The 23605-nt window shown below is 37.5% G+C and overlaps 1 protein-coding gene across 10 annotated transcripts in view; it reads right to left on the bottom strand.

The window, feature by feature from the left end:
• The window catches only part of CDKAL1 (CDK5 regulatory subunit associated protein 1 like 1), a 658999-nt gene that overhangs the window by 228791 nt on the left and 406603 nt on the right, over nucleotides 1–23605 (bottom strand). For all 10 annotated transcript variants that reach the window (XM_005665616.2, XM_005665619.3, XM_005665620.3 and 7 more), the window contains one exon: nucleotides 279–424. In XM_005665616.2, the coding sequence (XP_005665673.1) occupies nucleotides 279–424 (146 nt within the window). The remainder of the gene's footprint in view (nucleotides 1–278; nucleotides 425–23605) is intronic.

Genomic DNA, 23605 nt, shown 5'->3' with positions numbered 1-23605 from the left:
TCTCCTAGGTCAGGTATAGAAACGACACCATGCACATGACCTTAGAAAGACTGGCAACCTTACACGAATTAATGGTAGGTGATGCACAGGTGGATATAAACTGAGGGGAAAGAAGAAACCACATCAAGGGTGTCGAAGGAAAACTTAAAGGCTTGGAAAGCGTCGAAAGTCTCACCTCTCTCTGGTACCTTTAATTGTGCCTGCCATAAGCACATTTTTGCCACATGCTTTTAAAAGAAAAGAGAAATGGTTATTTTCTTAAGTGCTAACAGACTTACTTGTCTTTCAGAAAATCCACTACTCTTTTGAAGTCAGCCACGCAGTACTCCCTTTTCATATCCATGAGCACAGTGTCAGAGGCAGACTGGACGGGTATGTGCAGAAAAGCATAGACTCGGGGATGGTTAAGGATTTTTGCCATTTCCTTTAAAAAGATGGAAGGAGAAAACATTAATCATTTTAACAAATCAAGCAACAGTTTCCCTCAGATCAGCCCTCTCAAGTGCAAGCAAAGAGACATGGCTGAAAACAGACCAATCATCTAGGCTTCCAGAGTGAATATCAGTTAGCATCACTCTAGGATGACATCTGGGAATTTACCGTGACTTTCAGAGGATTTCACATAAGAGTTATCTCTTCATGGTCCTTGTTTCTCTTAGGTGACAAAACAGAGATAAACTCAAGAAATGCCTAAAGACTAAAAAGGTTTTTTGAGTACTTCAAAATCAAACACCATTCCTCCTTTGCCTCAAAGCAGTTGCCCCATTACATTAGCAAGAGAAACAGCAATATTCAAGGCAAACAGCCAAAGCTGTGTAATCCTATGTACTTGAATGAAGTTCTCAAATTTAGGGCAAGTCAACACTTAAAAAAAAATACTAAAGGAGAAAAAGAAATCTATAGCTCACCTGCTTCTTTTTTGGCTAGTTGGCAAATACTTATTTTTGAATATCTATGATGCAAAAGGCATAGTATCAGCCAATAAAGCCAACCAGTTCACCGCTGGTCACCTACTGCTATCTACCTTTAAACTGCAGAGTATAAAAGAAGAGAAATCAGGGAAGAGCAGGAAGAAGAATCTGTCTTGCAAAGCTAAAGAGAAAAAATTTGAGTGAAATAAATTAAGAAACCCAGAGACTGTTCCAGCTTCTTCCAAGGATACAAAGTATATAGGAAAAAGAATGAAAAGGAAACTATGGTAATGAAACAATTTAGGTGAGCAAAAAGAAAAAAAAAAGTGATTAATTTATAGCCCGTCAATTGGGGGGGGCGGGAGGGAGAAGGGAAAAAGAGGGGGAGGGGAAAGGGAGGGAGGAGAGAATGGAAGGAGTCTAACAGAGATAAAAAAATACCAAAAAAGGAACCGCTCTTTAATAACTTGCATGTGTCTAATGAGTTTTAGTTTTGAAAGTACCACATTTTCACATCTGTTATCTTCATTCCATCCTTAGAACAATATTTGGAGGGATCTTATGGAGTTAAAGAGCCACTCCATTCTGTATAGTCACTTCTTAGCTATTCGGGGTTGGTTTTGCATATGTACCATCCATGCCCTTTGTTCCTTTTCTTTCCACTCTGAATACCAGAACTTTTACCAAAGTGGAAGAGTGACAAACTCAAACTACTCATCTTCCCGGTAGCACCACAGTTGGTTTAAGAAATCCTTCTGAGCGAGGAAGAAGGCAGTCTTTTCCCATCCCCACTTTCCCTTGAATTGTAAAAATGTAGCCCACCTAATCCTCGGGGCAAAGTTTCTTTGCCTGTCTGCTTGTCTCTCTCACAAACATCCTATCTTAATAAATCTATCTGTTGTCTATCAAAATAAAATACAATGAAAAATTCTTCCGACTAAGAACTTCAAACAACCAACAGATAGTACATATGGGTAGCCTTTATTGACCTTTTCTTCCAGGAATTTATAGACAGACACTTTGCTGTATATAGATTACTAAATTGGAAGTGAAGTTCAAGAATTTCTTAGCTGTTAAAATAACTGGCTAACACATTATGTGAAGATCTCCTTCACAAAATGGTTACATTTCTTGGCTGGGTATTTTGCCAGAAGGCTCTTTACCTCCTTACTCCGCACCTTCTGTGTATATGGATGTGGGAGGTGAGGCAACTTTCATCACCACCCACTCTATACGAGACATGCTGGGCTCCTGCAATGGTTCTCCTTTCAGGTTCTGCACACTTGAATTCATGAACAGTGTGAGGAAGAAAAATATATATACGGAAACGTCTATCTTCTAAAGGGTCAGCACTCAGCTTTAGCCAACTTTCAACATGCATACTGTGGTAAAACAAATGAACAAACAAACAAACAGCAATCTTAACAAATAATTTGTGAAATGAACTTTTACTCTCAATCTCTGTGCCTTGGTTTTCTCATCTGTAGAATGGAGACAGTGGTAATATCCACCTCAGAGGGCTACGGGGCTATTGTGAAAATAAAATAAGATAATCTAATTTATGCTTCTATGTTAGCACTCAACATATAAATTACCTAACATTCTTCTTTCTTGGAGAGTATTCATAATGCGTATGAAACGTGGAAACACATTTTCATACACATTAATGAGAACTTATCATTAAAGAGAGTACCTTTACAACAAGGTAGTTTCCTTAACTAGTCAGTGAAGAAGAGATAACTTGTACTGATTTGCAAAAAAAAAAAAAAAAAAAAAAACTGGAAAGGGGTTCCCAGCAAACATGCCCCAGGGCCAGAGAGGGTAGTGCAGTTTCTGCTGGAAACACTCAGGGTGGCCTGCTATTATAAACAGGATACTGCACTAGATGAAGCGTTGCCCTATTACAGTACAACAATTTTCAAATTAAAATGTTAATAGCAAATGAGTAGGATAAATTTGGTGGTTTTTTTCCCCTTTGGCTCTCAAAATAAGATTTCCCACTAGTAATTATCTTCAGCTTTATCCTATAGACTTTGCAACTTTATAATGGTAGGCACTAGAACACAAAATAAAAATAAACTTGCTCCTCATTTGAAGCCTGCATTTCTTCAACTAAAAGAATCATGACTTAACATAGATTAATGTAGCCCAAAGAGACAAAGTACAGATTTTCTGTTTTGTTTTTCCTTCTATCTCTTTTCTAACACAGCACTGTTGGTTAAGAATAACCTTTGGGGAGTTCTCATCATGGCTCAGTGGAAACAAACCTGACTAGCATCCATTAGGACACAGGTCTGATCCCTGGCCTCGTTCAGTGGGTTAAGGATACAGCATTGCCCTGAGCTGTGGTGTAGGTCCCAGGCTCAACTTGGATCTGACATTGCTGTGGCTGTGGCACAGGCCGGCAGCTGTAGCTCTGATTCGACCCCTCACCTGGGTACCTCCATATGCCACAGGTGCGGCCCTAAAAAGAACAAAAAAAAAAGAAAAAAAAAGAATAAACTTTGGGGAACTCCTGCTGTGGGGCAATGGGATCAGTAGCATCTTGGGAGTGCTGAGACGTCAGTTCAATCCACCGCCCGGCACAGTGGGTTAAGGATCAGGCACTGTTGCAGCTGCGGCTTAGTTTGCAACCTTGGATTATATCTGATCTTTGGCCCAGGAACTCCATGTGATTAGGTCACAGCTGTGGGTGGGATATGATCTCTGGCCTGGGAACTCCATAGGCTGTGTGGTGTCCCCCTCAAAAAAAAAAAAAAAAAAAAAAAGGAAGGAAGAAAACAAACAAACAAAAAAGATCAGATACTTTATAGGTAGCCCACAATGGGTTATATTTCTATAAGTATGCTGGAGCTTTGGATTGGAATGGAAATGATTTATAAATGGTGTGCAGGGTCCAGGTATACCAAGAACGATTGCAATAAGCAACCCTAAGCTCTGAGCTGGCTAAGACAGCCTGAATAGACAGGTAAGTATGTGAGGGGGGCACATGTGCACACAGCCACGTGTAGGTTTGTGTGTGCATGTTCTGAGGAGCCCTGGTAGCAACTATTGTAGAAATAGTATCTATTTTAATATAAAGTCATTTTTAATTTAAGGGTTCATGTATGAAGGCTGCTTAAAATATAAATGGTGACTATTTTATGGACAAGGGCCAAAGAATGTCTAACCAGATCAACAAAATGGTATTTCTATCTGGTGTCTTCACATGGAGCTCTCCTATTAAGAACTGATCATCTCAGCGTTTGCTGTTTTTTAAATAAACTTAAAAAAGCAAAGACAAAATAATAATGGGATATGGGATTAAGATGGAGGAATAGAAGGACTGCAGCTCAACTGCTCTCCTAAAAACAACACAATTTACAACCAAATACTGAGCAATCTTCAATCAAATGGACCGGAAGCTTTCAAAAAGATATCCTACTCCAGAAGACAGAGAGGAAGCCAGTCAAGAGGTAGGAGGGGAGATTATGTGATATAAACAACCCCATACCTCCCGGGCAGGAAGCCCCACAGACTGGAAAGTAACTGTATCACAGAGACTCACCTATAGGAGTGAGGGTTCTGAGGCCTGCATCAAACTCCCATGGGTGGGGATCTGTCACTGGGAGAAAGAGCTACCAGAGCATTAGGAATTGAAGGACAGTGGTGCTTGTGCCCAAGAGCTCCACAGAACTGGGGCAAACAGAGACTCCATTCTTAAAAGGCGCACACAGACTTTCACATGCAGTGGGCCCCAGCGCAAAGCAAAGTCTCCATAGGAATCTGGGTTGGACCTGACTGCAGTTCTTGGAGGACAACCTGGGAAAATAGGGGTGAAGGTGGCTTGTTGTTGGGGAAGGACATTGGAAGCAAAGCTCTAGGGAATATTCATCCAGTGTGCCTTTCTCTGGAGGTGGCCATTTTGGGAAAATCTGGCCCCACCCATCAGTGCTGAGAAGCCCCAGGCCAAACAATAATCCAGGTGGGATCCAGCCCTGCCCATCAGTAAACAGGCTGCCTAAAGAGCCCCCAGGCACAAAGCTGACAAAGCCCCACCCACCAGAGAGATAGGAATCAGCTCCATATACAACAGTCCCTCCCATCAGGAAGCCTACAGCAAGCCCCCGAACCAACTTCAGCCACAAGGGGGGCAGACACCAGAGGTAAGAGAGGCTACAACTCTATTATCTGTAAAAAGGTCACCACACCAAAAACCTATAAAAATGAAAAGACAGACAACTATAACTCAGATAAGGGAGAAAGGAAAAAACCCCAGAAAAACAGCTAAGTGATCAGGACATTCTCAGCCTCCAGGGAAAAGATTTTAGACTGTTGATGCTCAAGTTGATGCAAGACATTGGAAATAAACTGGAGGCAAAGATGGATAATTTATAGGACACACTGAGCAAAGAGATACAAGATATAAAACTTAAGCAAGAAGAGATGCAAACTACAATAACTGAAATAAAAAATTCATTAGAAGCAGTCAAGAGCAGAATACAGGAGGCAGAAGAACAAATAAGTGAGGTGGAGGACAGATTAGTGGAAATCACGGATGCAGAACAGAAAAGAGAAAAAGATTGAAAACAAATGAAGAAAGTCTCAGAGAACTCTGGGACAACGTTAAAGGCACCAGCCTCTGTGTTATAGGGGTGACAGAAGAAGAAGAGAGAGAGAAAGGGACAGAAAAAATATTTGAAGAGATAATAGCCAAAAACTTCCCTAACATGGGAGAGGAACCACTCACTCAAACCCAGGAAGTGCAACGAGTACCATATAGAATAAACCCAAGGAGGAATACCCTGAGACACATATTAATCAAACTGACCAAAATTAAAGACAAAGAGAAAATACTGAAAGCAGCTAGGGAAAAGAAACAAATAACATACAAGGGAACTCTGATAAGGCTATTAGCAGATTGTTCAGCAGAAACTCTGCAGGCCAGAAGGGAGTGGCATGATATACTTAATGTGATGAAAGGGAAAAAAACCTCCAGCCAAGATTACATTACCCAGCAAGGCTCTCATTCAGATATGAAGGAGAAATCAAAAGCTTTAGGGACAAGCAAAAGCTAAGAGAACACAGCAAAACTAAACCAGCTTTACAACAAATACTAAAGGAACTTCTCTAGGCAGAAAAGAAAAGGCCGCAACCAGAAACAAAAATACCACAAATGACAAGGCTCACCAGTAAAGGTATACATACAGTAAAGATATGAAATCATCCATGCACAATTATGCCACCAAAATCAGAAATTGTGAGAAGAGGAGGATACAAATGCAGGACATTGGAGATGCACTTGCAATTAAGAGAACAACAACTTAAAACAATCTTGTATATATATAGATACTTATATCAAAACTTCAGAATAACTACAAAGCAAAAATCTACAATTGATACACAAACTATTAAGAAAAATCAACTCAAATACAACACTAAAGATAGTCTTCAAACCAGAGGAGGAGAGAACAAGAGAAGAAGGGAAGAAAAAAGAGCAACAAAAACAAATCCAAAGCAATTAATAAAATGACAATAAGAACATACATATCAGTAGTTACCTTAAATGTTAATGGACTAAATGCCCCAACCAAAAGACATAGATGGCTGAATGGATAGAAAAATAAGAAACCTATATATGCTGTCTTCAAGAGACCCATTTCACTTCTAGGGACAAATACAAATTGAAAGTGAGAGGATGGAAGAAAATAGTCCATGCAAATGGGAATCAAAAGAAAGCTGGAGTAGCAATACTCATATCAGACAAAATAAACTTTAAAATGAAGAATGTTTTAAGGTACAAGGAAGGTCCTACATAATGATCAAAAGATCAATCCAAGAGGAAGATATAACAATTTTAAATATCTATGCACCCAACATAGGTTCACCACAATATATAAAGCAACTGCTAACAACTCTGAAAGGACAAATCAACAATAACACGATCATAGTGGGGGACTTTAACACCCCACTTAACAGCAATGGACAGATCATCCAGACAGAAAATCAATAAGGAAACACAGGCCCTGAATGAAGCATCAGACCAGATAGACATAAAGCAACAGAATACACATTTTTCTCAAGTGTACATGGAACATTCTCTAAGATTGATCACATCTTGGTCTACAAATCCAGCCTCGGTAACTTTAAGAAAACTGAAATCATATCAAGCATCTTTTCCGACCACAACTCTATTCAACTGGAAATCAACAATAAGAAAAACACTGCAAAAAACACAAACATGAGACTAAACAATCAATGGATCACTGAAGAAATCAAAGAGGAAATTAAAAAATACCTAGAAGCAAATGACAACAAAGATATGACACTCCAAAACCTATGGGATGCAGCAAAAGCCATTCTAAGAGGAAAGTTTATAGCATTACAAGCCCACCTCAGAAATCAAGAAAAAGCTCAAATAAACAACCTAACTTTACATCTAAAGCAGCTAGAGAGAGAAGAACAGAGAAGACCTAAAGTTAGTAGAAGGAAAGAAATCATAAAGTTCAGAGCAGAAATCAATGAACTAGAAGTGAAAAAAAAATAGAAAGGATCAATGAAACAAAAAGCTGATTCTTTGAAAAGATTAACAAAATCGATAAACCCTTAGCCAGACTCATCAAGAAAAAAGAGAGAGGACCCAAATTAATAAAATTAGAAATGAATAAGGAGAAGGAACAATGGACATCACAGAAATACAAAGGATCGTAAGAGACTACTATATGCAACTATATGCCAATAAAATGGAAAACCTGGAGTTCCCGTCGTGGCGCAGTGGTTAACGAATCCGACTAGGAACCATGAGGTTGCGGGTTCGGTCCCTGCCCTTGCTCAGTGGGTTAACGATCCGGCGTTGCCGTGAGCTGTGGTGTAGCTTGCAGACGCAGCTCGGATCCCGCGTTGCTGTGGCTCTGGCGTAGGCCAGTGGCTACAGCTCCGATTCAACCCCTAGCCTGGGAACCTCCATATGCCGCGGGAGCGGCCCAAGAAATAGCAACAACAACAACACAACAACAAAAAAGACAAAAAAGACAAAAAAAAAAAAAAAAAAAATGGAAAACCTACAAGAAATGGACAAATTCTTAGAAAAGTACAATCTTCCAAGACTAAACCAAGATGAAATATAAAAGATGAATGGACCAATCACAAGTAATGAAATTAAAACTATGATTAAAACACTTCCAACAGGAAGTGTTTTAGCTCAGTAGTGAATGAATCCGACTGGGAACCATGAGGTTCTGGTTCGATCTGGGGCCTTGCTCAGTGGGTTAAGGCGTTATTGTGAGCTGTGGTATAGGTGGCAGATGTGGCTCAGATCCCACATTGCTGTGGCTGTGGTGTAGGCCGACGGCTACACTTCCGATTAGACCACTAGCCTGGGAACCTCCATATGCTGAGGGAGCAGCCCTAGAAAACACAAAAAGGCTAAATAAATAAATAAACAAACTTTCAACAAACAAAAGTCCAGGACCAGATGGCTTCGCAGGAGAATTCTACCAAACATTTAGAGAAAAGCTAACACCTATTTTTCTGAAACTATTCCAAAAAAATTGCAGAGGAAGGAACACTCACAAACTCCTTCTATGAGGCCACCATCACCCTCATACCAAAACCAGACAAAGATACCACAAAAAGAGAAAATTACAGGCCAGTTACACTAATGAACACAGATGCAAAAATCCTCCACAAAATACTAGCAAACTGAATCCAATGATACATTAAAAGGATTGTACATCATGATCAAGTGGGATTTTTCCCAGGGATGCAAGGGTTCTTCGATAGCCACAAATCAATTAGTGTGATATACCACATGAATAAACTGAAGAATAAAAACCATATGATCCTCTCAATAGACTCGGAAAAAGCCTTTGACAAAATCCAACACCCATTTCTGATAAAAACCCTTCAGAAAATGGGCATAGAGGGGACCTACCTCAACATAATAAAGGCCATATATGACAAACCCAAAGCTAACATTATTCTCAATGGCGAAAAACTGAAAGAATTCCCGCTGAGATCAGGAACAACACAAGGATGTCTGCTCTTGCCACTACATTTCAACATAGTTTTGGAAGTCCTAGCCATAGCAATCTGAAGAAAAAGAAATAAAAGGAATCCAAATTGGAAAGAAGAAGTAAAACTATCACTATTTGCAGATGACATGATACTATACCTAGAAAATCCTAAAGACACTACCAGAAAACTGTTAGAGCTCATCAATGAATTTAGCAAAGTCACAGAATATAAAATTAATACACAGAAATTGACAGCATTTCTATATACTGACAATAAAAGATCAGAAAAAGACATTAGGGAAGCAATTCCATTTACCATAATATACAAAAGAATAAAATACCTAGGAGTAAACCTACCTAAAGAGACAAAAGACCTGTACTCTGAAAACTATAAGACACTGATGAAAGAAATCAAAGATGACACAAATAGATGGAAAGACATACCATGTTCTTGGATTGGAAGAGTCAGTATTATCAAAATGACTACACTATCCAAGGCAATCTACAGATTCAATGCAATCCCTATCAAATTACCAAGGACATTTTTCACAGAACTAGAACAAAATATTTTAAAGTTTGTTTGGAAGCACAAAAGACCCAGAGTAGCCGAAGCCATCCTGAGAAAGAAAAATGGAGCTGGAGGAATCAAGCTCCCTGACTTCAGACTATACTACAAAACAACGGTCATCAAAACCGTATGGTACTGGCACAAAGACAGAAATATAGATCAGTGGGACAGGATAGAAAGCCCAGAATTAAACCCATGCACCTAGAGCCAACTAATCTATGACAAAGGAGGCAAGAATATACAATGGAGAAAAGACAGCCCCTTCAATAAGTGGTGCTGGGAAAACTAGACAGCCACATGGAAAAGAATGAAATTAGAACACTTTGTAACACCATACACAAAAATAAACTCAAAATGGATTAAAGACCTAGATATAAGACCAGACACTATAAAACTCTTAGAAGAAGACAAAAGCCAAACACTCTGACATAAACAACAGCAACATCTTCTCAGAGTAATGACAGTAAAAACAAAAATAAACAAATGGGACTTAATTAAACTTAAACGTTTTTGCACAGCAAAAGAAACCCTAAATAAAATGAAAAGACAACCCACAGAATGGGGAAAATATTTGGAAATGAATCAACTCACCAGGGATTAATCTCCAAAATTTATAAACAACTTCTGCAGCTCTATACCAAAAAAGCAAACAACCCCATCAAAAAATGGGCAGAAGATCTAAACAGACAGTTCTCCAAAGAAGACATACAGATGGCCAAAAAACACAAGAACAGATGTTCAACATCACTCATTATTAGAGAAATGCAAATCAAAACCACTATGAGGTACCACCTTACACCAGCCAGAATGGCCATCATCAAAAAGTCTACAAACAATAAGTGCTAGAGAGGGTGTGGAGAAAAAGGAACCCTATTACACTGTTGGCGAGATTGTAAATTGGTGCAACCTCTGTGGAAAACAGCATGGAGATTCCTCAGAAAACTAAAAATAGAACTACCATTTGATCCAGCAATCCCACTTCTGGGCATCTATCCAGAGAAAAACATGACTTGAGAAGACACATATACTCTGATGTTCACTGCAGCACTATTTTCAATAGCCAAGACATGAAAACAACATAAATGTTCACCAACAGAGGAGTGGATCAAGAAGATGTGGTACATATACACAATGGAATAGTACTCAGCCATTAAAAGGAACAAAATACCGGCATTTTTAGCAACAAGGATAGACCTAGAAATTATCGTGCTAAGTGAAGTCAGTCAGACAATGAGACACCAACATCAAATGCTTTCACTGACATGTGGATCTGAAAAAAGGACACAATGAACTTCTTTGCAGAACAGACACTGACTCAAAGACTTTGAAAAATTTATGGTTTCCAAAGGAGACAGTTTGGGGGGGTGGGGATGCGCTGTGGGTATGGGGTGGAAATCCTGTAAAACTGGATTGTGATGATCATTGTACAACTATAAATGTAATGAATTCATTGTGTAATAAGAAAAAAAAAAGAGAAAAAAAACAAAAAAACCACCCAGTGTCATCTCTGTGTGCACATAGGATGTGCTATTTTCAAATAATAAAAAAAAAAAGAAGAAAAGAAAAAAATAATGATGAAAACAGGCTCATTTTAAAAAGCAATTTACATATGGTACATTTTTGAAAGAAATGTCAAGTTTCATTCTTACTGCCCAGTCATCAAATTAATCATTATATTCTACCTGGTTTTGAATGTATGCACTACCAGTTGAACAAAATCACTCAGTATGAGAGAGTGTATACAATATATTAATACTTGCATTCAGATGTCTCTGTATTTACAGTGAAAGCCCTTTCAGGTTACAGTTTTGTTAGGAAGCATACACATAATTAAAATTCTAAATTTTATTTTACATTGCTATGTTCTTTTTTCAGCTAACCTAAGATATACAATGAATACTTCAAAAAAAGACAACATTGGAGTCCCATCGTAGCTCAGTGGTTAACAAATCTGACTAGGAACCATGAGGTTGTAGGTTCTATCCCTAGTTTCGCTCAGTGGGTTACGGATCTGGCATTGCCCATGAGCTGTGGTGTAGGTCGCAGACATGGCTGGGATTCTGTGTTGCTGTGGCTCTGGTGTAGGCCAGCAGCTGAAGCTCCGATTAGACCCCTAGGCTGAGAATGTTCATACGCCACAGGCGCAGCCTTAGAAAAAGGTAAAAAGACCAAAACAAAAAAAGACAATACCATTCACCCATATGCATTTTAAAAATAGCTAATTTCACATATTTACATACTATACCATTCATTCAAAACAGGTATGAAATTAAGAGTTTTTTAGTATATTCACAGGATGGTGCAGTTTGCCTACTAAATTCCTGTTTATCACTCAAAATCAAACTCCAAAAGGGGTGGAACTTTCTGCGGCCCATATAATACTTAATTTCTTCATTATCTATTCTACTTTTGTTATGATATACATTCTCATTCCAATATTTATTGAAAACTGGATAAGAAAAAGGAATCCGCAATCTGACAGGCTTAAATTCTGCATCCACTTATTCCATTTACTGCTCTTTGTTGTGGACGTATAAATACTACTATTTATACTGCTCCAAATGTTTGTTTTCTTCATTCATAAAATGACAATGTATCAGTGGGATGCAACAGGTTATGTTATAGAGAATATGATCTCAAAAATCTCAGTGGCTCATAGCAATAAGGATGCAATCCTTCCCCAGGCTATATATCTGTCATGGATTGGCTGAAGCTTTGTTTAAGTTGCCTCCACTTCCAAACTTAGAATGTGGAAGGAGGGGAGTAAAGAGAGATACAGAGAACCACCCATTAACCACTGTCTTTAGACCTGTTCAGAAACAGTGACCATCACTTCTGTCCACATTTCACTGGCCCTTGCAAGTCACATAGCCACCCCCCAGTTTAAGTAGGTAGTGATTTTAACACTCCCATGGAAAGGGAAACCAGAATATTTGGTAAATAATGATACAATCTACCACACACATAATAAGAATACCTACATCATAGAGGGAGGGTCAGATGAGATACACATAAAGGGCTCAGTCTGTGACTGATTCAGTGAGTGGTCCCCCATCAAAGGAGGCAGTTAAGTGTTTACATGTTTATAAAATGCAAAGGTGGTTACTGCTTTCTGTGCAACCTCATCCCAGAAACAAAGCTTACTGTTTAACAGATACTTGTTTAGCTGTATCATTTTACAAACTAAGCAACTGTATCCAGAGCAGTTAAATCACCAAAACTTTCTTTCTACTTTATACCACATAACACAGGAAACAAAGTTATCTAAATTTAGCCTTATTTGGGATAATCAGGCTATAAATGGGAGAAGTATTTTAAAATAAATCCTCAGCATCTGTCTTTCCCCTAGATTCCTTCTTTATGTCATATTTAAGACAAGCCAATATAATTGCCTGAGTTGAATGCTCAATCTAACTGGGTTGCCTGCACTACCCCAATTAAACTGATCAGGTACTGATTTGTTCTTTTAGTGCTTGGTAGACATGGTCATTATTTTTATGGGAAAAACGGCAATTGTGTATATTATACATATGTATTATTTTTAACATATACCTCTTCATGTTATGTAGTATATGGATCACAAACAATTTTCTTGTTAGTTTTCTTCTTTGTTATTTTCTTTTTAAATTAATAAAGTAAAATGGACTTTTCTCTATATGTTCAGTTTCATGAATTTTAATGTATGCTTAGATTCATGTAACCATCACCACAATCTCGACACAAGAACTCTCTTTGGTTTCTTGGCCTAAGCAAAACAGAATAAAACAAAACACTGATATTATCAGTTGAAAATAAATGTGATAACTACAACACTTAGCAATCTGACTTTAGCATTCATGTATATGCTCATCTTCGTAATGTGAAGCTGGATTATTGACTCTGACACTAAGCTGACCCTGACGCTTGGATGAAGTGCTAATGATAAAGGGGCAGTGAAGTCCTTTTAACATTTCTGTGAAAGCTAATTAGAACAGATATTTTGTCTCAACTTATTTTAATGCAAATAGCGAAAATGTTAACTCTTTGCAGTTGAGATGTGAATTCCTTATTGTAATTAATTTATAGATCAAATGCAAATGAGAATCTATTCACAACATCTACTCCTTTTCATTTGGGATATAAAGATTGGAAATGTTCTCTTCTTATGCTCCCTTGTCCACTTTCTGATGCCATTAATGAAATTTACTTTTTGGATGGTTGAGAGTAAATGTAGGTGCTGGTAATGGACTTAGTGGCTGTTACAGTGTCATTAATGAAGTCATGGGTGAAATATGACTCTGATCTTATTTTATCTTGACTAATGTGACTTTGGGAGTGTTGAAGGTGATTCTAGAAACAGGATCTCCTAGAACATAGGCATTGATATTTGACCTTTACCTAGAATTCTCTGTAGGACTTACTCTAAAATAACTATGTTGATTAATCAGTTGGTTCATTCAACCATTCATTCATTCAACTGTAATTTAACTGTTTAAGCACTGCCTAGTTTAAGCAAAAAATCAAGGAGATACAGAAAAACAAGATACACTCTTGGGGTATGAGCATGCATGGTAAGATTGTAGGACAGTGAAATAAGAGCCAATTGAAGCCTGTACTATGCTCTGACATTGAGAGTAAAACGATCTAAAAAAATACATTTAAAATAACATCATATTGCTACAACAGGGATGAACTTTGAAAACATTATATTAAGTGAAATCAGTCAAGCATAAAGAGACAAATACTTTATGATTTATTTACATAAGGTACCTAGAATAGTCACAATCATAAAGACAAAGAGGGAGAGGGGCATTAAGAGTTATTTATTACTTAATGGGTACAGAATTTCAGTTTGGGAAAATGAGTAAGTTCTAGAGATGGACTGGTGATGGGTGTATAACACTAAATGTACTTAATGTTACTGAATGGTACACTCAAAAAACAGTCAACAGGTAACACATAAGATACAAGGCTATATATTACATAAAATAATCCAGTGAGCCTGTTCTAATGTAACCGAGCTAGGGCTCTGTGGGGCTCTTAGGCACACAAGCCTTTCTGTGTCCTTCATTTCTTGTTTTTAGGGAATAAGCTTTAACCTCTATGACCTTCCCTGAATTCCAAAGGGCAGGTTCAAACAGTTGCTAATCAGGGAAGGAAGGGATGCAGAGACCCTAGAAGAGCAGTCCAGAGACCAGAGTGCAGCCTTGGGGGAGGGTCCTTGTGCCTCCTCAAGGAATGTACATAACAATATCTTTGAGCCCTTCTGCAGAACTAAAACCCCCAACAGAAGACATGATGAAGCATTCTTCATTCCAGAAAAAAAGGAGGACCACCAGAAACAGTCCCGGGGCCCTTAATACCAGCTCTGAGAAACAATGCAAGCTTGCCTCTACTACTCTGATCCTTCCCTGTGACCTATTTTCCACTCCCAAAACTATAAAACCACCTCCTAATCTCTCTCAAGGGGGGCACAGTGTTTAAGGCATTAGCCTGCTGTGGCCTCCTCTGCCTGGCAAAGCAATAAACCTATCTTTATCTCACCCAAAACTCTGTCTCTGCATTTCTATTCTGCACCAGCAGACAGAGGCTGAGTTTCGGCAACACTATCAGTTCTTTTTTTAGTCTAATAATATCAATTAAATCTTTAAAAGTACATTTGGGAAAAATAAGAAGTACACTTGGGAACCACTTGATTTTCTACCTCTTTTATCAAATATACCAACTGTAACATTTTTTTGCTGAAATCACTTTAAAGAGAGAACTGTTTGTGTGAGGGTTTTATTTATAGACCTTATGAGGCTAGAGGCTAAACCTGTTATGTACTTTTAAAATAAAGATGTGTAAAGTAATTAGTGTACATAAAATTTAAAAAAATCTGTTCTTTTAAAAAATGATTTTTTGGTATTATGAAAGTAATATATACATATGATATGAACTTTTAGAAAACAGAAAAATACAAAGGGGAAAACAAATCAGTTAAAGCAACAGCGTTAAAAGAAAAATTCACGATTCTTGCTATCATTTTGAAACAATTACATTATAAGGATATATTTGATACTATCTAGTGGGTTTAGGAGACATAAAGTGATTTTCAAAGACCAAAATATTAAGCTAATAATATTTCTTGACAATACATCATTTGGTGTGAGCTTAATTTCTTCAAAAATGAAAGAAGTGAACGTTTCTTCTAAGCAGGGTCCAAATCACCCAGGCACTTACACTCAAGGGGCTCATAATGCTTCCATATTAGCATAACAGGAGAGAAATCTGAATATGAAAACAACAAACAAAGGAGAATCAGAGATAAGAATCAGCAAAACAACTTAGATTCATTCCTGAAGAGGTTATTACCATTAGAGCAACTTGTCCCTGGAGCTATGATGAAAGAAAAAATAGATGGACATGAAAGAAATTTCTTTGTTCAAAAAGAACACAAAAATGAGAATGAAAGTAAAAGGAGAGAAGAAGGATGGGCAATTCTTTCCCCATTCCCAAGTTTATTGTAATGCAGGAGAATTCTTAAAAGCTTGGACCATAAGCAGTCATTTGATTGGAATGATCATGAGAGGGAAGAAGAAAGCTCTCAGCACTCTCCAAGTCACAATAGTATTAAGTGGTACAGTAGTAGCAGTAACAGTAATAAGAATGATAATAGTAGTCAGCATCCTGATTCACACTGAAACCTGCAGGGTGATGTGGGATCCTCCTAGGTACAAAAGCCCCTCTACAACCCCATCCCCTTTTGGTTTGTACACCAAAAAAAAAAAAAAAAAAAAAAAAAAGGCATTAGCGCTCAAGGCCTGTCCCAAGTTCCAAAGAGCAAAGTCAAGTAGTTACTAATTATGGAAGTGAAGGAATACAGACACAAAGGAAAAGCAGTCAAACAACAAAGGTAATACTAGCTTAAACAACAGTTAGGTGATAAAACATAATCCTAGTTCCTCCTCAAGTTATATTCATAACAATCTGAAACATATATTTGAGTTGTTCTGCAGAAACTAAGACCCACACCCCAGTGGAAGATGGTAATTACATGCTGATCAGGAACAGGCAGACCCTAGACTGGTGGGAACCATAAAGTTGATGATTAAGATTCCCCAAAATATCACCCTGTTACTTCACCATCAACCAATCAAAAGAAGTCTACCAGCTGCAATCCTCACCCCAAACGCTACCTTCAAAAATCTTTCCCTGAAAGCTATCAGGGACCTCTAGTCTTTTGAGCAGGAGCTGCCCATTCTCCTAGCTTGGCATCCTGCAATAAATGCCACACTTTCCTTCACCACAGCCTGGTGCCAACAGACAAGCTGTGCTGTGAGTCAGGTTAGCAGAGCCAAGTTCAATTTGATAACAATACTCACTATTGCATTTAAATTTCTAAACAAACCTAGCAAATAGTTTTACTGAATGTAAGACTCAGGAAGTTAATGCCTTGCCCAAGGCACAATGGTAAAACTGGAGAGTAAACACACTCACTTTGATTCTTGAAAATTACCAAAGTAGACCCTCCAAAACATTCCTCTTTCATATACGGATTATTTTTAGCTAAAGGCCATTGAGAAGAAGCAGACCCAGGAAAAGCTCTAAAAACAGGGCCTTTGGCTTCCTTTTATAAAAGGAATTTCTATATATAAAATTTACATTTTTAAAGGTAGAAATTTTGGGGGAAAAGATGTAAATATGGAAATTCCATACTAAGAAGAAGAAAACAAAATTTTAATGACTCCTATTAATGGTGAAGGCAAAACTTAAACATGCATAACAAATCTTTTTAAACAATCCTTGTTTACCAAACTTTTCCTGATCAGTTCCTATAACCTGTCTTTCTCACCCAGAAGCTGCAAATCTGGTTTTTCTTTCTTTTTTTTTTCTTTTTTTTTCTTTTTTTGGTTTTAGCACAAGATGGTATAAAAGCCCAGGTACTAAACACTCTTTTGGGGTTACTGACTGCTGGATGCTTCCACACATTCATGCAGGAAACACATGTTAATAAGCTTCTCTTTTCTCTTGTTAATATATCTTTGGCCAGTCTAATTTACAGAAACCCACCTGGAGAACTTAAAAGATACAGGAAAACTGCTTTTATTCCCGTACACTGGGCTCCATAAAAATGTGTCTCACAAATGTGTCCTCCCTGAACCTAAAATCATGCTTAAAGAACAGCACGAATTAATTCCTGTGACAATGTTAAGTAAAGATAAAATCATTTCTGATGATTTAGGGCTGGAAATAAGCAGTGGAGAGTTTGTCATTCTACAACAAGGACTGCCCCTTCCCAGAGAAGTCAAAGACAGTTTAAAAAGTTTGCAAAATTCTCCTTATTCACTGATTTATTAGAAATGTGTGGACTTTTTCCAAATGTCTCAAAATCAATGAATTAAACGGCTCTTAATTACATTGCTTACAATTAAAAGACAATGAATAGGACCTTTGCACTCTTTTGCTACTGAACAATATGGAATGAGTTTAAACTGATAAATGGGTATACAATTTTTAGAAAGCAACAAAGAGGGGTATATTTCGTCCTTGTTCTACTTTAATTGTTCTCACTTGGTAAAAATGCTTTCATATGTCAGTTCTTTAACTGGAACTGAAATGAAAGCATTGCTGCATGGTAGGCTAGCTTGTCTAAGAACACCTTGTCAGAGTATTTTCTGAGATTCTAATCTGCTGCTTTTTAAAGTACTGTGGTTCCAAAGTTATAGGATCAGATAGCTTATCTAGAATGTATAGAAAGATCAGAAAAATCTTTCATTTGATAAGCCATATTTACTTCTTAAAACTTGAGCTATTTTTTTTTAAGTTCTGTTATTTTCTAATTGAATGGAAGTTAAAATCCTATGCAATTAAAAGAGATTAGAGAGGGAAGTGAAGATTATTTTCCTCTTTTCTGTCAGTCTATGGCCTTGACACATATAAAAATCTAAAGCATTTTTATTTTTATTTTTGGCCAGGTTCTACCTAATGCTGATAGAATCAATCACTTGATTCATAAGAATTTTCAGACATTAAAAATTGCCATTTTTATTGGATTAAAGAATTCTTTTAAAAAAGAAGAGGAGTTCCTGCTGTGGCACAGTGGGTTAAGAATCCAACTGCAGCAGTTCAGGTCACTCACTGCAGAGGTGTGGGTTCAATCTCTGGCCTGGCTCAGTGGATTAAAGGATCTGGCATTGCCACAGCTATAGTTGCTCGGGTTCAATCTCCAGTTCGGGAACTTCCATATGGTGTGGGTATAGCCATAAAAAATAAATAAAATAAAATTAAATTAAATTAAAATTAAAAAGATAGGAGAGCAGGTCTTGAACTTCATCATTCTAATGATTAAATTATACACACACACACACACACACACACACACACACATTGTTTACCTGGCTTCAAAACTGGATAAAAATGGGCCCAAATAACAATGATTAAAGAGATATACCATATTACATGCTAAGTATTTCCTTCTAAGGTGAAAAAAGGATTTCCAAATTGGTTTTTTGTTTTGTTTTAATATTTCAAACATTAGCTAGAGATGGAAAATCTAGAAGACAGACAGGAAAAGAGAGAATTATGCCAAGGAGAGGCTAACAAAATGTGCAATATGCTGAGAAGCAGCCTGGGTGTGGAGGGTACTATCAATAGTTTTCTAGAGAATGTTTAGATCATCTCCTTTGTCCCATTCTCACAGGACTCTAAATAATCTCTTCAGAGAACTACCTAGATGGGCACAGTTCATACAGGATATCCAGAAAGAACTGTTTTTTTCCCCCTGAAATAATAAAAATAACTTATTCTAAACAAATAATAGTGTCCCTGAGGAAATGGTGTCAAGAAGTGGGAGAAGAGGAGTTCCCGTCGTGGCGCAGTGGTTAACGAATCCGACTAGGAACCATGAGGTTGCGGGTTCGATCCCTGCCTTGCTCAGTGGGTTAACGATCCGGCGTTGCCATGAGATGTGGTGTAGGTTGCAGACCAGGCTCGGGTCACGCGTTGCTGTGGCTCTGGCGTAGGCCGGTGGCTACAGCTCCGATTCAACCCCTAGCCTGGGAACCTCCATATGCCGCGGGAGCGGCCCAAGAAATAGCAACAACAACAACAACAACAAAAGACAGAAAGACAAAAAAAAAAAAAAAAAAAAAAAGAAGTGGGAGAAGAGAGTCCAGAAGAAGAAATTTCTCCTGAGAGGCTGCCCTGGGTAAAATGTCCTCAGCTAAGTGAAATGAAGACAGGAAACTCCAACTCTTTAGAGGGTTAAGAATTACACATGAAAACTACTCATTAAAAATTAAAAACAAATGGGATACTCCCATCTGGGTGTTTATTTTCCCCTTAACAAACTATTGAATGACTTTCCCAAGCACTGATTATATATATGGTGTTTAAAAATGAACTCACTGTGGATGAATGGATAAAGGAAATGTGGTATATGTATACAATGGTATATGTATTACTCAGACAAAAAAGAAGGAAATCCTGCTATTTGCGACAACTTGGATGGACCTTGAGGGTGTTATGCTACATGAAACAGATAGAAAATACTGTATGAACTCACTTACATGTGGAATTTTAACAAAAATAGAAAGAAATCATAGACTGTGGTTGTCAGAGTTGGGGGGCAAAGAGTGGGTGAAATGGGTGAAGACAGTCAAAAGGTATGAACTTCCAGTCATAAAATCAAAACCCCTCGGAATGTAATACACAGCACAGAGTCTACAATTAATAATACTGTATTTTATATTACAAAGTTACTAAGAGAGTAGATCTTAAAAGTTTTAGCTACAAAAAAAAAAAAAATTACCTCTGTAGTGGGGAATGTATGTGTGTTAACTAGACTTATCTCTTATTTTTATCATTTATTGTGAATATTGCACAATACACACAAATATCAAATCATTGTTATATGACAATTATGTCTTAAGTTAAAAAAAATGAACTCAGAGTTTCCTTGCCAAGACTTTACAATCTTTTCCTTCTCAGAGTTTCAAAAAGGTCTGAATTTCTCACCTGCATCCACTATACCCCATCAGTCACTACGCATTTCTTAGACTACTCAACCCTCAGAAGTCTTTGCTATTGGGCCACACCTTCCTCCTGAGCAAAACTTTGCCCTGTCCAGGTCACACACTTCTTTCTTAACAACCATGGTGTGAGTGTGGGCCTTCAAATGGGCATAGAGGATTCCTGGAGGGAAAAAATAGCAGGCTAGGGTCATTTGAAAATGAATTCATTCCTAGGTCTTTAATTTACACTTGTACATCTTCATAAAACCAATTTGTCTGTGGTTGAGGCTTCATGCGGGTCTCCTTTCACACCTCCCCTCCCCTTTACTGAACACCTTCAGATCACCAAGCAAAGGCCTGGTGAAGGCTGCCTTCTTCAAAGCAAAATAAAGCATTTCTATGCCTGCCACGCTCACCACCCGTTTCATTAAAAACATATTGATAACATATTCTATATTTATGCCTAATAAGCTTTTATCTTTATACTGTTTTTGATGAATTATGCATTAGTAACAATTAAATGACAATTCAATAAAAAGGGTTTTTTTAAAAAATACTTAGAGTCTTGTGGTAAAAAGGTTAATTGATATAAGCATTTTGTCACATAGGAGAGTAGAATGATCTAAAGAAGACTTTTGAGATATATATATATAAATATATAGCCACACCTGCAGCATGTGAAAGATTCCAGGCCAGGGATTAAACCTGTGCCACAACACTGACAGTGCTGGATCCTTAACCAGTAGGCTTCCAGAGAATTCCAAAAATATGTTATATTAGATAGAATTCTGTGGAGAAAATGAAAATTCAAATTCCAGAAAAAAGGCGATGATGTAAATTCTCCCCTTTTAAAAATATTTATTTGAATATATTTGAAAAGAGTGATACAACAATTTTATTTTGCAATTCTACATTTAAAAAATTATTTTGGGGTAATATCAAGCAAAAGTTTTAGGACCACTCATGGTCTAAAAAAAACAATTCCCAATATCTTATAGTCCAGCACTCTGCCCTCTTACCAATCTCATCTCCCACTGATGACTTTTCTCTCTCCCTCCAACATATACTAACTCCCAGGAAACACATTTCCACTTAAAACAGACCTACTGTGCTTTGCCAGGAACATGCTTAGACTATTCAACTGTATTCAAAAGTCAACCTCAGCCTAGAATGCCTCCCTGGACTTCTGAGCTACTCCTGCCTACCAAAAACTACCAAAAACTATCCATACCTCATGTATAAATTCCTCCTGGTTCCTCAGTGTACACAAAGAATTCATCATTTTTTTCAGTTCTCATTTAAAGCACTTTGTATGTCTCCCTGACAATCACCACATTCTATGTTTTATTACCCCCCCACTACATCATATATAAAAAAGTTTTGGTATCTTTTTTTTTAATTGAGTTGAGTAGCCATTAATTTCACCAAGAGCCAATGTGTTTAAGCGAGACAAACTCTAAACTCATTAGTCACAATTCCCATGTGAGCTTTTTCAACAATCTGGTATGTAGCTTCCAGGTAAACCTCAACTATAGTTTCTAGCTAAATGTGTGCAGTTTGAGCTTGAAGATTATACTTTTTCTTTTTTAAGTTTACAGTTTGAGTAAAGTTGTAGTTATACAGACACAACCACAATCAATTGGCAAAGTTATTTTTTAAAAATTAAGATATAAGGGACATATTAATTTCAGGTATACAATGTAATGATTCCATATATGCAAAATGATCACCACAGTGAGTTAACATCCCTTATGACACAGTCACAATCTTTTCCTTGTGAAGAAAACTTTGAAGACGGACTCTCTCAGCGACTTTCTAATATACAATACTATAGTCACCACGCTGCACAGTACAGCCCCAGGACTTACCTATCCTTCTCTGTCTGACTCACTGCACTTAGGTAATGTCCTCAAGGCCCACTCAGGTTGTTGTTTTCCTTATTCATTCATCTGTCGATAGACATCTTACTTTTATATACAGGAGAATTTTTAATGAACTTAACCAAAAATAATTTGTCATCATTTGTAAATGTGACTAATTATGAGTCTTACTAAATTACAGGAGCCTAAAATTAAAGCCATTTTAAGATAAATAAGATATAAGGAGGTCATGTGAAGAGGATATACTGCTCAAATACTATGCTAGTACTCAAACTCACCTTAATTTTCCTGTCCAAAATGGAGACTTTCTAAACAAACATAAACTCTATATTCTTAAAAAATTAAAACTTCCATATTCACTAGCCATTTTACTATTCATGTCTCTTCAAACACAGCCAATAACAAAATGATGATTAAATTCATTTTTTTGCTTGACGTTAAAGTGTAACATGATAAAGCTGAACAGTCCACTTCAAAAGGAGTATACTGTATTTTATCACTCAGTAATAAAACGACTAACTAATAGCCCAAAGATATTAAGAAAACCTAGTAGTCTCAAGTAAGTCAACTTTATACTTATCTGTATGTCTAACCTAACATCTGTTTCCTGTTATATTTTCACAAGGTATTTTGCATTGCTCCATGTAATTACATATTCTGCAGGAAGAAAAAGTACAATATAAGGCCTCCTTTAGTTCCATCTGGATGTAATAAAGGAATCAAATTTTCAAATGGCAAGACTGTGAAAGGAAACTTTTTTAATCATAACAGAAACAGCTGATTGCCCCTTTCCCTACACCATGGCACCTCCTAATAACTACAAGAAAAACACCAGCCACATGGGCAACTCTGAAGTCAGTGTAGGCAGGGTCTAAAGAGCCACAGACCTGCTGAATATGTTTCAAACTGGCTTTACAAAACTCAGTCCACATTTGAACCTTCGCCACATTGTATGCAGAATGTCCTTTAGGATGCTCATTATGTGGTAGCTGAGCAGCCACATCTGTGATCATTACAAAACCAAAGTAGTTGCCAGTAAATGTTCTTATTTTGTAAGAACTTAACATTTTTGTGGCTTTCCCATTGTGGCTCAGTGGGTTACAAACCCAGCTAATATCCATGAGGATACAGGTTCAATCCCTGGCTTTGCTCGTGGGTTAAGATCAGGCATTGCCATGAGCTGTGGTGTAGGTTGCTGATGCAGCTTGGATCCCACGTTGCTGTGGCTGTGGCACAGGCCAGCAGCTGCAATTCCAATTGAACCCCTAGCCTGGAAACT

Source organism: Sus scrofa, chromosome 7, assembly GCF_000003025.6.
Source record: "Sus scrofa isolate TJ Tabasco breed Duroc chromosome 7, Sscrofa11.1, whole genome shotgun sequence".
NCBI lineage: Eukaryota > Metazoa > Chordata > Mammalia > Artiodactyla > Suidae > Sus > Sus scrofa.
Note: the sequence above shows the minus strand (reverse complement) of the source record. Positions and strands in the feature narration are given on the sequence as shown.